The following is a 16,800-nucleotide window of genomic DNA, read 5'->3' as shown; positions in this document are numbered from 1 at the left end:
CCAAGGGCAGGCCTGGGTCATCACGGGATGAGGGCTCCCAAACTTCCCCACCCCGCCGTACCTGCCGAACACAGGCCCGCCCAGCAGCTGCAGCACACCAAACATAGTCTGCTGGTAGCCAAAGGCAACGGAGTCCAGGCCCAGCCTCCGTGACAGGTACTGAAACACAGGAGGGGTCACTGGGAGGGGCCTGGAAGGACCCCAGCACCTGCGACCCAGGGTCCTTGGTGGGAAGGGGGAGGAACGGTAGCTCTGAGCAAGGAATCCTCTGTGCGGGAATCAAGGGTCTGGCTCTGACCGCTCCACGATGCATCTGGGTTGACCTGTGACCCTGGACTCAGCTGCTTATATCATAGAGGGGAGCCTGACAGGGCCTCCAGGTCCAGTCTCCAGGGACTTGGAACTCGGTGAAGGCAGCTTCCAGCCCCCTTCCCTTCTTTGGGGTTCACCTCGAATGCGTGAGGGCAGACCCCATTTTGCCCTGGCTCGACACTCAGTGTCCAAAAGCCCCTGGGCCTCAGCACGTCCAGAACTGACTCCCAGGTTTCCTCTAAGACCAGCTCCTGCTGATGCTTCCACTATTGGGGTCCCTGCAGCCGCTCCTCCTGTCTTCAGCGCCTTCTCCCTCCGGCACTGGTCCCACGGCTGCCCCAGGGCCTTTGCACTGGCCAGCCCACTCCCATGTCTCCTTTAAGGCTTTGTACACAGTCGCCTTCTCAGGGAGGCCCCGCTGACCCCAAGCCCGCCACGCTCCTCAGCACCCCCAGGGCCCCTCCTGCAGCACAGTCTAATGACACATTGTCCACTGTCAGTGGGTGTCACCTACGCTCAGGACCACCAGCGGTGGGGTGCCCGTGGTCTAGTCCGCATCGTGCTCTGCGGTATTCTGAGCTCTGAGGACAGGCACTCGGAGTACCTGTGAGCGCTTGTGGAGCAGACACATGCCCTGCCCGGGAGAGCCGGTGGGAGGGGAGGTGGGAGCTGCTCCACACCCCGAGTTCACAGGATTTCGTGTTCGCTCATCACTCCAGCACCGGATCTCTGAAGGGCAGTGGGGCACCTGCTCCGGCCCCTTGGCTGCCAAGGAGGGGATACAGGGCTTGGACCAGCCCGGTGGAGGTGAGCCAGGCTTGGGAGGCGGGGGAGCTGGGCTTGCTGTTTGGCCAGGGACCCCCGCCATGGCTGGACTTGTGACAAAGGCCATACCCCTTCCCACCCAGATCCCCAGGCCCAGGCTTCCCATGAGAACCTCCTGGGGAACTTTTAAAAGTGGCCAGTGGCTAGCGCCACGGTCCCACCTGGACCAGGCAGACAAGGACCTCTGGGGCTCCAGTCTTCCAAAGTCCACTGGGAGCTGCTGCCCCAGGAGGGCGAGTCCCAGCGGGCCAGCTGCACACGGGGGTGTGGAATGAACAGACAGGAGTGCATGGGGGGGCATGATGGGGGGGTGGACACCAGCAAGCAGCGGGGGCCACAGAAACCCAGGGGCTGCTGGGGGCCGGGCAGAGTCCAGGCCGGGGCAGGCAGCAGAGAGCCAGCCGGGTTAGTCCCGCCCTCACATCCCGGCTGGGGAGGCAGAAGCGATCCAAGACCACGACATACAGTGCGGGGCGTGGGCAAGCCTCACGAGGCCGGACCAACCAGGACCGGAGGGGAAGTGACTCCGGGCACCTGGCGGGTGCTTGGGGGAGGGCCCCGCTGCGGGGGAGACCTGCGGAAGAGGGCTGAGCGGGACCAGGAAGTGAGCCGCGCGGGTGTCAGGCTGGTGGGTGAACAGGGCCAAGGCCCCGAGCTGGGGCGGGAGCAACAGAGCCCAGGACTTGATGGGGGGCCCAGAGGCACGGTCCCCGGGTGCCTCAACTGGCTCACTTCCAGTGCGGCAGGGGGCCCGCAGTGAGAGGAGCCTGGGGCAGCATCAGGCCGGACCACGGCCCCGGAGCAAGGAAGGAAGGTGAGGGGGGCGGGCCGGGCGGCCTTGGGAAGGATACTCACGGGCATGATGGAGAACTGCATAAAGAGGCAGGTGAGCTCCAGAGCTGACAGCACGTACGTGAGCAGCACGACCCCCGAGCGGCCCAGGGCGCCCGTCCCGCTGCGGGCCTGGCCCTGGAGCCCGGGGGCCCCGACTTTCCGCATGCTGGGCAGGTGTTGCTGGAAGACCCTGCTGGGATAAGAACCGGAGGCTGCAGGAGCGGGCAGGGAGCAAAAGTCCTCCCGAGCTGGGCGAGGGTGCTGAGTCATGGGGCGGGAGGCGGGCGGCACCCAGAGGTGCCTCTCCGGGGGAGAGGTCGGGGTGCTGGACTCTCAGCGGGGCTCTCCAGCCCCTCGGCGCCGAGTGACCTTGGGCCAGTCTTGCTCTCAGAGATCAAGCGTCCCTCCCCTCCTCGGCCAACTCTGGGCTCTGGCACACGGCCACCGTGGAGCCAGAGACGGGAGCCTCCCGCCCAGCGTGGGCTGGGCTCAGGGCCTGACTTTGAGATGGAAACCGAGGCCAGAGTGGTCACTGACCGCAGCTCAGGTAGGTGACTCCCGTGTGTGTGTGTGTGTGTGTGTGTGTGTGTGTGTGTGTGTGTGTGTGTGTGTGTGAGCGCGTCGGGCGGGTCTTTAGGCCCACAGGGCCCTGCTTTCACCGCCCCTGTGGAGCGTTTCTCAGCCGACAGCCTACTTTGCCCAGCTCCTCCACCAGACCAGAGGGCCTTCTGGAGCATCTGGGGGTAGGCTGGAGGGGCAGCTCAGCCTTCCATGCCCCCCAGGCAAGGTAGCCAGGCCCTGTCTGCTCCCCACAACCCTCCACCAGCTGTAGCCAGAATCTGCGGTTCCATGGAGGCCTCCACCAAGTTTTGCCAAATGAACCCCCAGCTGTACAGTTGGGCCCAATTGTTGCCTTCAGAACCCAGACCCAGGGGTGGGGAGGAGGGTGACATCAAGGAGGGACCTGGGGCTGTGCCCAGACTTCCCATCCCGGGGTGCGGAGATCTTGCAGGGAGCGGGGCAGAGGGCGAGAGCGGCAGGTCAGGGGCATCTGGCTGGCAGGGGTGCTGGAGGGAGCTCGGTACCTGCCTTCCCAGGGATCAGCTTGGGCACCGTCCTGGTGAGGTGAGCCCTCGTGGGTTGAGCTCCGGCCTGCCTGCCCTTCCGGGGCTGGGCTCAGACTCCCGCCCACTCAGGGTGCCCTGGGACACCTACCTTCCCGGGGTAGTTCCCCGCCCCCAAGGCCAACCGGGACACCCCGCCCCCGCCCGCGACCTCGGCGCTTTCATTGGCCGAGCCCGACACTCCCCCGGCGGGCACAGCTCCACCCGGCGGCCCTGGACCTGCCCCCTCCTGCTTTTCTCCCGGGTCTGCGGGGGGGAGGCGGGAGCTCAGCCCGCTGGAGCAACTCTGGGTGTCCAGTCTGGGTGCGCAGGATGGGCGGGGATGGGGCGGAGGGAGGCAGGACAGGGGCTGGGAAGAAGGATGGGAGGGGGAGGGGTGCAAGGAGAGGGAGGGGGAGGGCAATGCCTGGCTCACCCCCTGGGTGGGGTCTGCAGAGAGCCAGAGGCTGGCAGGGAGACAGATGCCTCCTGGGAGCCACTCTTGGCCCCACGTCCGCCCGCAGTTACTGAGATGCTGGTTCTCTCCCCTTTCACACTGCTGCGTGCCCACCGGCCTGGTCAGGGCCATCAGAGCCCCAAGGTATGCAGGTCCCCCTGGCTTCAAGCTGTCCTGCCGGGGGACTAGCTTGCTCCCCCTTGCAGTCACCCAGAGCCCCTGATGGAGCCCCGTGGCACACACAGACTCCCTCTCGGGTCACAGTTTCCCAGATCAACGAGCAGAGGCCCACGCAGGACTCTGCCGCCCACAACCTGCCTGCAGCTCAGAGCCAGGCCAGCATCAAAACCGATGTCCCCTCTGCCGTGCATTGCCCTCAGCTCAGGCCGCTCTTGAACTGCAGGGACCAGGAGCCTGAGACAGGTGGGGCAGGCAGCCTGGGAGCCCGCTGTGCCTGTGTGTGCGGGCACGTGTGTGTGTGTGAATGCTCACTTGTGTCCTTGTGACCCCATGGACTGTAGCCCGCCAGGCTCCTCTCTCCATGGGATTTTCCAGGCATGAATACTGGAGTGGGCTGCCAGGCCCTCCTCCAGGGGATCTTCCGGACCCAGGGATGGAATCCACATCACCTGTGTCTCCCGCACTGCAGGCTGATTTTTTACTGCTGTGCCACCTGGGAAGCCATGGTGCCCAAGGAGACAGGCCAAAGTCCGGCAGTTAAGCGTGGAGTCGGGGGAGACCCAGGCCTGCCGTGAGGCCTTTCTGGGAGGGACAAGAGGGCCCTCAGGCCTCAGGGCGAGTGGCTCACGCCCCCTCTCCCTGAGTGGGCCTGTGATGGCGGCAGACTTGAGTCCAAAGGCAAGGGGTGGGCAGAAAGAGGCTGCTCACTCATCTCTGCCTTCCTCCTGTGGCACACAGGACCCGCGTGGCACGGGGCCGGCTGGAGCAGAGGCTCTGTGGGCAGGGGGCTTCCTGGTCCCGAGGGAGCTGGGAAATCCACTCACTTCACCTGGCAACTGCACTTCCTGTGGACCTGCTGCCCCCGCAGAGCAGTCACAGCCTCCCGGCCAGAGCTGAGCGGGGCTGGGGAGGAGGGTTTCTCAAAGGAGACGACACCTCTGCAGAGTCCTAAGGATGAGCTGGAGGCGCTCCCACCACACACCCACTGCCTGTGATGGTTGTGAGGCGGGCGTGTGCGGGCAGGTGTGTATGCACGTGTGTCTGCGTGTGTGGGAGAGGGCAGAGCACACCCAGTGTGCAGGACGCACGAGGAGGTGCTGCACTGATTGCCCTGACTGCCTTGGAGCCTGGGCTCCAAACCCGCCGCTTCTAGAAGGACCTCGAGCTGATGTGCTGATCACGACTGAAGGGGTTGGCTGGTCAGAGACGTGTCTGCAGTCCCGAGCAGGGGCACGCGGACTCAGATAGGAGGTGGCGACGGAGGATGAGAGTCTGTAGATCCAGGGAAGGAGGAGCTGGCGGGGTGTCTGGGTGGTGGCCGTCAGCTGAGAAGGAGCCAGGGTGTGTGCGGGGGGGGGGGTCTGGAGGGGAGAACCTTCTGGGGCTCAGTGCTTGAGGGGGTGGGGTCGTGGCTCACACACAGGTGCAGGAGGTGGGGTCTGAGCTGGAGGTGCGATAGCGTGTCTCCTCCATCAGGACAGTATTTAGGGCCCTGACGCTGGAAGAGTGAAAAAGCCAGCTTAAAACTCAATATTAAAAAAAAAAAACAAAGATCATGGCATCTGTCCCATCACTTCACGGCAAATAGAAGGGGAAACAGTGGAAGCAGTGACAGACTTTATTTTCTTGGGCTCCCAAATCTCTGCAGATGGTGACTGAAGCCATGAAATAAAAAGACGCTCGCTCCTTGGAAGGAAAGCTATGACAAATCTAGACAGTGTATTAAAAAGCAGAGACATCACTTTGCCAGCAAAAGTCCCTATAGTCAAAGCTGTGGTTTTCCCAGAGTCGGACACGACTGAGGCGACTTAGCAGCAGCAGCAGCAGCATGGACAGATATGAGAACTGGACCATAAAGAAGGCTGAGCGCTGAAGAATTGATGGTTTCAAATTGTGGTGCTGGAGAAGACTCTTGAGAGTCCCTTGGACAGCATGGAGATCAAACCAGTCAATCCTGAAGGTGATCAACCCTGAATATTCATTGGAAGGACTGAGGCTGAAGCTGAAGCTCCAATACTTCGGCCACCTGATGCAAAGAGCTGATTCATTTGAAAAGATCCTGATTCTGGGAAACTTCTAAGGCAGGAGGAGAAGCGGACGACAGAGGATGAGATGGTTGGATGGCATCACTGACTCGATGGACATGAGTTTGAGCAAAGTCTGGGAGATGGTGAAGGACAGGGAAGCCTGGTGTGCTGCAGTCCATGGAGTCGCAAAGAGTCAGACACAACTGAGCGATTGAACAATAGCTCTGGGAGAGACAAACCCAGGAGGGGATTGATGGGGGTCTCATGGAACTGTGTCTATTACCCTAACTCTTCCCCAAGGGCTCACCTCAACGTCACCTCTTCAGGGAAGCCAAGGAGGTTTTGGCTGGAGCAGGACCAGGGCTGGGGGCAGGTCTCCAGGAGAGCTGACCTTCCCAGCCCAGGTGCCGGGGAACCTTCCAGAACTGGAGTCTGTGACATAGACTTTGGGGACTGCAGTCTTGGCAGGGACTTCTTGGAGGAGGGGGCAGGGGCTGGGCCTTGTGTGGGTTCCGACTCCCCTGTGGGTGGGGTCCTGGAACTGAGCCTGCAGGACTGGACCTGGCCACGTCCGCATAGGTGTCTCTTCCAGCTGCCGGGGACTTCTCCGCTGGCCTCTCGTGATGTGAGACCCCCCTGGACCCCCACCTCTCACCCACTGGCTCCGCCCCAGTCCCGGCCCAGTGCTAGGGTTCAGGGACCCACATGGTGGGGTGGGGGTCACTCACTCCAGGGGCTCTTGGTGGCCGATGGCCACAACTGAGAGAGGAAGAGACAGCTTTGACGGGGACGCATGGCGCGCAGGCTGCTGGAGACGGCGTCCAGGCCAAAGGCCTGCAGACCGGAAACCCTGGGGCCCTCAGATGACCGCTGGATACACTGTGTGATGGCCACGTCCCCCCGTGACCAGAGGAGAAGAGGACCAGGGGACCCTGCTCTTGAGACCCTCAGAGAGGTGCTGACGGCCCAGCTTGCCTGGGACCTGGGACTTCCCATGTGCCAACAGGAACCGTCCCGGACAAGCCAGGCCACCCAGTTATCCTGCCTCTTGGGTCCCTGGAAGCCAGACAGACTCACACCAGGCTCCGACTACAGGAAGGATGGGGGCACGCTGGGGTGGGGGCAGCCTGGGCGGCAGGGTGCGGTAAGGTCGCAGGCCCCACCTCCAGGGCCCTGGGGCTCTATACTCGGACAGGAACTGCGGCCTCAAGGGAGGGGTGTCCACCCAGGAGAGCCAGGGGCGAGTGGCCGGCCACCAGTGGTCTGGTGTGGTGCGATGGTGGGAGGGCCAAAGGGCAGCCTGGAAGCAAAAGACAAGCCTTCCAACTTCACAAGAAAGGAGGGCTCAGAGAGAAGAGCCACACACACCTGTGCCCCAGGCTGAGAGCAGGGATGGGGTGGACGCGCTCCTCTCCACGTGCTCTGGGCGTCACGGCCCCCGAAACAGGCACAGGTCCAAGGCATTTGGAGGGCTCTCCCCAAGGACCACCTCCTCCCGTCCTGGGCCCTCATCTCCCGCTAGAAGGGACTGCCCACTTTCTGACCACCCACCCCACGCCCACGTCTCCTGGAACCTCTGCCCTTTGAGAACTCAGCAGAGAATCCACGAAGAAGCAGGAAGACTTCTAGGACCCAGAAGAGAAGTCACAAGCCCACGCAGCCCTTCTTACCCTAGAGCCTCGCCTGGGCCAGCACCGGTCCCCTACCCGCTGCCAGGATGGCAGTTTCAGCGAGTTTGGGTTCCGTTGGGGGCAGCCATGCTGACAGCTCCAGGAATGACAAGTAGTAGCTGCCCATCTCTGCTCTGGGCCCCCTGGGACCTGGTAGGTAGGTTTCTAGGGCCCCTGCTGCCTTCCACCCCTGGGCCTCTCTGGTTGATGCCCAGCTCAGAGGTGGCCAGGTCTTGCACGCATTTTGCGAACAGGAATGCTAGCTAAGAGGGATAACCCGGGCCTCTCTCTCTGCCCCTCCCACCCTGGGACTCAGCCCTGCTGGATGAACCGGTGAACACAGACAGGGCACAAGTTGGACACCCCTGGTCCAGGCCTTGATCTGACAGTGGAGGAAGAGGGGCTCTGCAAGGTCACGGGGCCAACAGTGGCCAAGCAGGGGCCAGACCCGCTCTGCAGGCAGCCCTGCTGGGCCAGCATCTCCAAGGCTTAGCTGGCCTCGACAAACGTCTCATCCTCTCAGTCGCTCAGTCACGTCCAATACTTTGCGAGCCCGTGGACTACAGCCTGCCCAGCTCCTCTGTCCATGGGATTTTTCAGGCAAGAATATTGGAGTGGGTTGCCATTTCCTCCTGCAGGGGATCTTCCCTGACCCAGAGATCAAACCCGAGTCTCCTCTGTCTCCTTCATTGCAGGCAGATTCTTTTTTAAAAAATTATATATTTTTAACTTTTAATTGATTGATGATGGCTTTACAATATTGTTTTAATTTCTGTCCTTCATCAACATGAATTAGCCATAGGTGTACATAGGTCAGGCTTTCCCAGTGGCTCAGTGGTAAAGAATCTGGCCTGTAGTGCAGAAGTCACTGGAGATGCAGGTTCGATCCCTGGGTAGGGAAGATCCCCTGGAGGAGGGCATGGCAACCCGCTCCAGTAGTCTTGTCTGGAGAATCCCATGGAGAGAGGAGCCTGGTGGGCTACAGCCCATGGGGTCGCAAAGAGTCAGACATGATGGAAGCGACTTAGCAGGCATGCATGTACGTATGCCCCCTCCCTCTTGAAACTCTCTCCCACCTCCCACCCTTTCCCACCCCTCCAGGTTGTTACAGAGCCCTGGTTTGAGCTCCCTGAGTCATACAGCGAATTCCCATATGTTAGTGTACATGCGTCCCTGATGCTCTCTGCATTCACCCCACCCTCTCCTTCCCCGCTGTGTCCACAAGTCTGTTCTCTGTCTGCGTGTTTATCGCTGCCCTGAGAATAAGGTCATCAGCACCATCTTTCTAGATTCCACACGTATGAGTTAACATACGATATTCGTTTTTCTCTGACTTACTTCACTCTGTATAATGGGCTCTGGGTTCATCCACCTCATTAGGACTGACTCAGATGCGTTCCTTTTTATGGCTGAGTGTATCCCACTGTGTATATGTACCACAGCCTCTTTATCCACTCAGCTGTCGATGGACATCTAGGTTGCTTCCATGTCCTCGCTGTTGAATAGTGCTGCAGTGAACACTGAGGTACACGTGTATTTTTCAGTTTTGCTTTCCTCAGGGTATGTGCCTAGAAGTGGGATTGCTGGGTGGTGTGGTGGTTTTATTCTTGGTTTTAAGGAATCTCCATACCGTCTTCCATGGTGGCGGTATCAATTCACACTCCCTCCAGCAGTGCAAGAGGCTTCCCTTTTCTCCACACCCTCTCCAGCGTTTGTTGTTTGTGGATTTTTTGATGAGGGCCATTCTGACCGGTGTGAGGTGATACCTCATTGTAGTTTTGATTTGCATTTCTCTAATAATCAGTGATGTTGAGCATCTTTTCATGTGTTTATTAGCCATTTGTATGTTTTCTTTGGAGAAATGTCTGTTTAGGTCTTTTGCCCACTTTTTGATTGGGTTGTTTGTTTTTCTGCTATTGAGTTGTATGAGCTCCTTGTATATTTTGGAAATTAATCCTTTGACAGTTGTTTTGTTTGCTATTATTTTCTCCCATTCTGAGGGTTGTCTTTTCACCTTGTTTATATTTTCCTTTGCTGTGCAAACCTTTTAAGTTTAATTAGGTCTCATTTGTTTATTTTTCCTTTAATTTCCATTATCCTAGGAGGAGGGTCACAGAGGATCTTGCTATCATTTCTGTCATACAGTGTTCTGCCTATGTTTTCTTCTGAGAGTTCATAGTTTCTGGTCTTGTACTTTGGGGCTTCCTTGGTAGCTCAGTGGTAAAGAATCCGCTTGCAGTGCAGGAGCCGAGGGAGACGTGGGTTTGATTCCTGGGTTGGGAAGGTCCCCTGGAGGAGGGCATGGCACCCCCTCCAGTACTCCTGTCTGGAGAATCCCGTGGACAGAGGAGCCTGGCGGGCTGCAGTCCACAGGGTCACAAAGAGTTGGACATGAGTGAAGCGACTTAGCACACAGCATGCCTGGTCTTACATTTAGGTCTTTAATCCATTTTGAGTTTATCTTTGTGTATGGTGTTAGGAAGTGTTCTAATTTCATTATTTTACATGTAGCTGTCCAGTTCTCCCAGCCCCACTTATTGAAGAGACTACCGTTTTCCCATTGTATATTTTTGCCTCCTTTGTCAAAGACAAGGTGCCCATAGGTGCGTAGGTTTATCTCTGAGCTTTCTATCTTGTTCCGTTGGTTTATTCTTCTGTTTTCGTGCCAGTACCATACTGTCTTGATGACTGTAGCTTTGTAGTATAGCCTATACCTTTGTAGAATACACCTGAAATCAGGTAAGTTGATTTCTCTAGCTCCATTCTTCTTTCTCTCAAGACTGTTTTGGCTATTTGAGGTCTTTTGTGTTCCCATAGAAATGTGAAATTTTTTGTTCTAGTTCTATGAAAAATGCCATTGATATGCAGGTGGATTCTTTACTGCTGGGCCAAAGGGGACAACATTAATTCCTCCCTCATAAGATACATATGAGGGTTTAATGGAGCAATTTGCACATAAGTTGCGTGGCCAGGGGTGGCTGCTGGCACAGAGAGGGTGTGCAGCCAGCAGCAGCTGGGTCCCAGCCAGGGACACTGCTGAGCGTCGGGCACGTGTGCAGAGGGTTGGACGGCCTGAGTGTTTGATGGAGGACCACCAGGCACGGCGATCTGCATCCACAGACCCCCCCTGGGTGGGGCGGGGTCCCAGCTGCTTGTTACGTAAAGACCACTTCATCCCGTCTGACGGTTTATTGGGGAACGGCACATGACTGGGTGATGCAGATGCTTTTGTTGGGGTCTGAGTCACACTGCCAGCCTGTGTCCCTGGGCTCGGAGCGAACGTCCAGGTTTTATTACAAAGGCAGCCAGTGGGGTCCTCAGGGCTCGGCTGTGCCTTGTCCTTCCGCCAGGTCTGGAGGGAGAGACCCACCAGGAGGCTGCTGGCCCTTCTCAGGCAGGAGTCGCTGGGCCAGGCACACAGACACGGCCTCTGAGCTTCTTCAGGAGCCACGCAGATGAGAAAGGGAGGCACAGAGAGGTCACCCGTTCTTCTTTGCCCGAGGAGGAGGTGGTCACTCTGCCCAGCTCCGAAGCCCACAGATCTCCCCCTGCCCCGTTCCTCCTGTCAGCAGGGAGTGAAGTGGCAGAGGTGGAAAAGCGAGATGCCACCAGCAGGAATCTGGGCTCCCCGGCACCCTGGGGGCAGCTGTGGCCGGTGCCCAGACCCCCTGACCCCCAGCAAGGGCCTGCTGCCTCTCACCTGCCACCTGCGCTCCAAAGTCACGAGGTGCCGTCCTCCTGAGTCCCCCCCCTTCCGCCTGCCGCCACCCCAGGCTCCTGGAGCCCTCAGACCTGGCCTCTCTGGGGCCCCCAGCCCCCGGCCTGGGGCCCCGTCATTATGCGCTTGACTGCCTTTCTCACCTCGTTCCCAGGCACTGGCACCTGCCTCCACCACTCAAACTGCAGGAGCCTGGACCCCCAGCTAGAAATCTCCGGTGCTCCCTTGTGCCTTCAGGATGAAACCAGTCCTGAGCCAGACGGAGCCCCGGGCCCTGCGAGTCTGCCCTCTCCAACCCCCACCCGGCCCATGCCCGTCTCCCTCTGCGGGGCACCGGCCATGGTGGGCTAGGAAAGCCCGGCCCCTTCCCTGCCTGGGGCCACCTCCCTTCCCAAGTGCCTCCTCATCCCAGACCTGGAGTGGCCCCCGCTGGGGGCTCGTGTCTCCCCGTCATCACATGAGCCCTCCCCCCAGTAGCTGTGGAGGTCCTGGGTTTGTGCCTGGTTGTGGGTGGCTTGAATGCGGATTGCAGGCCTTCCCTGGTGGCTCGCAGGGTTCCCTCGGGGTGTCGGCTTATTTTAGGGTGTGGACAGCTGACGGAGAATTCGGGGCACGCAGGTCCTTTCAAGCTTGTGGCTTATCTGCTGCTTCTCAGCCAGGTGCTCCTGCCTAAGGGGCCCGCATATGCACACATGGCTCGAGGCCCTGGCTCCCAGCCCAGAAATGAGAGTTATGATTATTGGTTTGGTTGTTGATGTTGTTCGGCGGGTCAGAGTTCAGTTCGCAGACCAGGGGTCAAACCCAGGCCCCTGCCAGTGAAGGCGCCCAGTTCAAGCCACTGGACCACCAGGGGCCCCCCCAGCTGCGCGTCACGAGAAAGGGCCACACACAGCGGCTGCCCAGGCCCTGCAGCGGGCAGCCAGGTGCCAGCCTTATAGGGGGGCTCAGACCAGCGACCCCGGTGGAGGGGGGGACGGCAGGGGCGCTGGGTGAGGCCTGGCCCTGGTGGGCCCTGGTGGGCCCTGGTGGGGAGAAGAGCAGGAGGGGGGGGTAGGGAGGGGGTCCGGGCCTGGGGAAGCGGGGAGGGCGGGGCAGGGCCTCACCTGGGTCTGCGGCCTCTTTGTCCCCCCCTCCCCGTCTCTCCTCCCTGGCTCCCTGGCCCCTGCCCCGCCCTGGAGACAGGAGAGGCCCGAGCACTAGTTCCCACTAAGGTGTGAGTGACTCCTAGGGGTGCTCAGGTGGTTTTGATACAGGTTTCCCCCTCCACAGACTTGACCGGCCGCACCGGGCAGGCCCCCACCCCAATCTTAGACTTGAGACTCGGTGGTCACGGGGGGGAGGCCCTTGTCCAAACCACCCACAGGGTGAGGAAGGGGCAAGGTGGGCAGGCGAGGGCGGGGCCGGGCTGGGGGACCGCTGGGGTCTCGTGTGCGCGCTGGGCGGGCTGCGGCGGACGGCGGTGCCACGAATGGACACCAGGGGGCAGCAGGCCTCCAGTTTCGGGCCTCGGGGCGGTGGAGGCGGCGGAGGCGGCGGAGGCGGCGGCGGCGGGGTGGCGGGTGGGGAGGAGGGGGCCGGGGCCCGGGCGGCCGTTCACGTGGAGGCCGGTCCCCCCCGCCTCAGCCCCTCTGCCGGGCCATCGTGGGGCGGGGGGGCGGCACAGACACCCCTGGCGCCGAGCGCCCGCTCTGCGCAGCCCTGGTCTCAGGGGAGGGCCGGCTTTCACCTCCTGACCCCTGTCCCGATCAGCTGCTGCGCTCACCTTGGAAACTCGCCCGGGGGGAGTTGGGGAAACGTGAAGAAAGAGTGGACGGGGGAGGGGACGAGTGTTGAGGGCGGTGGCGGCTCCTGCATCCTGCCCTGACCGGGGCGTGGGGGTGGGAGTGGGGGGGGACGCCCTGGGGCTGGCCGCCCAGCGCTGGGTCAGTACCAGGGCTCAACAGGGTCTCAAGTGAGGTCTCTCCTGAGGCCCAGAACCCCCTGTCTTGTTGGTGACGGCAGGCCAGGGCCTGTTGGGGGGCGGGGGGCGGGGTGGGGACGCACTCATACCTCCTGCCTGGCATTTCAGCTGCTCCTAAACAAGGTGGGGTTCGGGAAGCAGGGTGGGAGGTGGGTCCCCCGGTGTACCCGGGGGGGCCGGAAGATGCTCACGGGGGACCCCTCTTATTCAAGAAGACGAGACAGGAAGTGGAGGGCATGGTGGGCATCAGGTCTGGGGATGGGGGCAGTTTATTCCCGAGGCAGGACCGTCCAGTCTGTCTCCTGTGGGCGAGGAGGAGGGGAGCCTGGTGGGGCTCAGAGCTGACCACAGAGGGGGTCCGAGGTGGGCCCTGGGACCCTCCTCGGTGCCTGCCCCCGGCCCCAGGACCTCTCCTCAGCCCTGGGAGGCTCTGTCTGGAGCCTCGGGTGACCAGTGGTCCAGGGTCTCCGGAGCCATTCAGGATTGAAGCCAGAAAAGTCCGCGGCAAGGTGGGACGAGGGGTCCCCCTGCTTGAGACCCCGGGGAGAGTGCGGGGAGCCGCCCCGGGCTGCTCTGGAGTTGGGGCTGGGGAGCTCTGGGGCCCTGGGCTGCTCCTGTTCCCGCCACTCCCCCCACCTCAGGGCTGCCCAGTCCCTCCCGCCGATTCGGGGAAGGGGGAGTGAGGACCCCGGCCCGGACCCCCGAGCACAAGGCCGTCCCTGTAATCGGAGCTTCGGATTCGCGTCGTGCGGCTTGTGGACGCGTCAGCGGAGGGAGGCCGGCACCTGCGGAGGACGTGCCTGGCAGCGGCCCGAGAACAGCCCGTCCTGGGGGGGCCGGGGGCGGGGCGAGCCGAGCGCGGGAACTCTGTGCGGGAGGGACAGCCCGGCCAAGCGCGCCGGAGACCTCCTGAGCACGCGCGCGCAGCCTGGTCGGGCCGCCCATCTCTGGGGGCTGGCGGTTAATCTGTAACTCTCTGTACCCCTTGGAGGCCCCATCTTACAGTCGAGGGAAGGTGAGGCTTAGAGGGGCCTGCGGGGCCGGCCCGGGGCCTTGGTGCGGTTCGCTGCTGGGTAATGCGCCTTGACGCCCCGGGCACGCTTCGTGGGCTAGTGGAGGGCCTTGCTCTGGTGGGCGCCAGGTGGACAAGCTAAGACCCACATGGGGGAAGGAAGGCTTAACCAAGCAGGAGAATGGTCACCTCCCTGGTGGGATGAACCCTAGGGGTCAGCCATCCCTGGGCAGGGCTTGGGAGGGATGTCAGGGGAGGTTAACCTGCAGACTCTTGACTTCTTTCCTCTCCTGCTTTCCTGCCTACCAGACCCTCCTCAGAGGAGTCCAGGGGGCTGGGCCAGGGGCACGAACCAGCTGCCCTTGAGCGCTGGGTGACCACAGGCAGTGTGCTTAACCTGTCTGAGGTATGGGCTCCTGTCTTGGAAAATGGGCGTCAAAACACCGCCCTCTGCAGGTTCTGGAAAAGGTTATGAGGCAAGGTGCCCAGCCGGGGTGCAGGGCAGGCTGGAGGTCGCTGGTGTGGTCAGCATTCGCCGTGCCCCTCCAGACTTCTCAGTTGGGGCGCCGCTCTGGATAGCAGTTGGGGCGCTGCTGGGAGGGGCTCAGGCACAGAGAGGCCGGGCGGGACCCCCGGGGAAGCAGGGTTGGGAACATCTAGAGAGGCGGCTGGTGGGGGACTCGGCCAGCAGGGGGCAGCACGCGGCTGAGAATGGCGCTTTCCGGGCCCCAGGGACCAGGCTCCCTCTCCCAGCCTCAGCCTCCACAGCTGTAAACAGAGCCCACAATAGCCCTGACTGCCTGAGGGGCTTTGTGAGGACTAAACGCCACCGGAGCCTTGACCACTGTAAGCTGGAGTGGGCCCTTGGATCTTCCCCAACCTTTGCTCCTCATCTAGAAAGTGCCCACCCGGGTATACCGGGGCCATATATGCGAGTCGGGGGAACCAGTGTCTGTCACAGACACCCCTCATTTTTACAGTGGCTGAAGATGCTATAAAAGTTCACTTCGCACTCCCAAGATGGTTGGGTGGGTGTGCAGAGGGCACTGCTGGGGCTGGGGGTCCCACTCTGGGTGGGCTTTCAGGGCTCCTGCCCCCTGTAGCGGGGAGGAGGGGAGGAGGAGGATTGCCCTGTGGGCCTGGGGGGGAAGGGCCCCCTGCCCACGTTCTGTAGCCCCCCCCCCCGGCTGCTAAGGGGTTGGGGAGAACGACGTGGTTCAGGGTGCTTAGAGAAGGCAGAGGTTTGGTGAGCTCACAGCTTTTCCTGTGCCCTCCTTGGTTGGAGGAGGCGAGAGCTACAGTGGTGCAGGATGCCAGCAGGGGGCCCGGTGCTTAGGCCTGCCCCCCCGCCCCCCCACCCCTGCTGCAAATAGGCTCCGCTCCCCTCCCTGCTTGCAAGATTTGGGGGTGAGAGGAGCCACACCCCTCCCTGCTCTGCTGTCTGCACAAACCTTGTTCCTTCTCGCTTGCTTTTTTTCCTTCGGCTACATTTTTAATGACAAAGGTAGAGCCTGCTTGTTGTGCCTGGACAGCTGTTTGCTCTCAGAGGCTGCGGGCCTTTTCTAGTGCAGAACTCAGCTCCCCCCACCACCCATCCCAGGCTCAGGGAGGGACCTAGCCCATTCCTGGGACCAGCAGGTTCAGTAGGCCATTGGGTACCACCCTGGATCAAATTCAAGGTCCCAGACTCAGAAAGTCACCTCCTGCACTAAAAACGTTGCCCAGAGATAAGTTGTCCCACAGCCCCTGGAGAAGTATTAAGTAGGAAGTCAGAAGACGGGGTGGGATGGGTTTAAACCCTGCCATGCTGCCCTGGTGGCTCACCCAGGCTCTCTGTTCCCTCCCCCGCAGGACAGGTGGGGCTCAGCGAGGGGGCCACGGAAACCATCCTGCCCAGGGCTCGGCTGCCCGAGGGGGCCACGGCTGGCGCGCTGTGTGACCTAGTGAGATGGCACACCCACCCCCGTCCGTGGAGACCAGGCTCTGAGTCACTGCTGGGCTCGTCACTGTGGAGACCCTGGGGCCCACCTGCCTGGACTCAGCGGGCACCCATAGACGTGTCCCGTGTGCCCCGAGGCGGGTGGGGCTGCCCTCCCACGCCAGTCCCCGGACCGGAGGGTGCACGCGGAGAGCAGGTCGCATGGAGGCCTGATTTAGGGCCGGCTCCTGGTAATCTATGAGGAGCGTGCTAGGTCTCCCGCCCTGTGGGGCCCTGGGTCGACAGGTGCTCACACCACAAGGCTGTCCCTGCGGCAGGCAGACTGCTGGCTCCCCGGGTGTCTGGAGCAGGGCTGGGAGGGCGGTGGCTTCTCTCTTGTCGGAAAGGAGACAGCCTGGAGACAAAGCCCGGGGTGGGGGTTGGCCCTTCCCTGGCCTGCCTTCCTGGATGGCTGGAGCCGGGGCATCCTGACCTGGTGGGAAATCCTCGGGGCGGGGGACACATGGTTCCGCGTTGTGTGTTCACTGCCTGCTGTGGTCTGTGCATATGGCCTCTGGGGAGGCTGGCGTGGCTGTGGCACTAGGGTGGGGCGAGGCCCAGGCTGGGAGACACGAACCCCGCCCAAGGCATCCACAGGGCCGGGGAGCCTCTGTCATCTTGTATTTATTTTCCCGAAGGTAAAAACTTGTAGCATCTGTACCTGCTGTGGGAAATTTGGACTAGAGTGTATGTACAAAAAAGAATAAAGAAATCGACACACACC

General features: G+C 61.4%; 1 protein-coding gene and 1 long non-coding RNA gene across 4 annotated transcripts in view; one reads left to right on the top strand and one right to left on the bottom strand.

The window, feature by feature from the left end:
* Window positions 1-3,129, bottom strand: part of SLC67A1 (solute carrier family 67 member 1) — a 19,281-nt gene extending 16,152 nt beyond the window's left edge. Inside the window, exons 1-3 of one of the 3 annotated variants that reach the window (XM_081537710.1) lie at window positions 3,057-3,129; window positions 1,993-2,164; window positions 62-159 (exon numbers count right to left, since the gene is read on the bottom strand). In XM_081537710.1, the coding sequence (XP_081393836.1) occupies window positions 62-159; window positions 1,993-2,136 (242 nt within the window). In that variant the 5' untranslated portion in view covers window positions 2,137-2,164; window positions 3,057-3,129. Of the gene's footprint in view, window positions 1-61; window positions 160-1,992; window positions 2,404-3,056 lie in introns of those variants that run through there. The other 2 variants (XM_081537711.1, XM_081537712.1) reach the window with 2 other exon arrangements.
* Window positions 1,727-16,800, top strand: LOC145524809 (uncharacterized). The gene is made up of 2 exons (XR_014067859.1): window positions 1,727-2,518; window positions 15,950-16,800. It is a non-coding gene; the product is annotated as an uncharacterized LOC145524809 (long non-coding RNA).

Source organism: Giraffa tippelskirchi, chromosome 10 (assembly GCF_054371585.1).
Source record: "Giraffa tippelskirchi isolate mGirTip1 chromosome 10, T2T-mGirTip1v1.2.pri, whole genome shotgun sequence".
NCBI lineage: Eukaryota > Metazoa > Chordata > Mammalia > Artiodactyla > Giraffidae > Giraffa > Giraffa tippelskirchi.
Note: the sequence above shows the minus strand (reverse complement) of the source record. Positions and strands in the feature narration are given on the sequence as shown.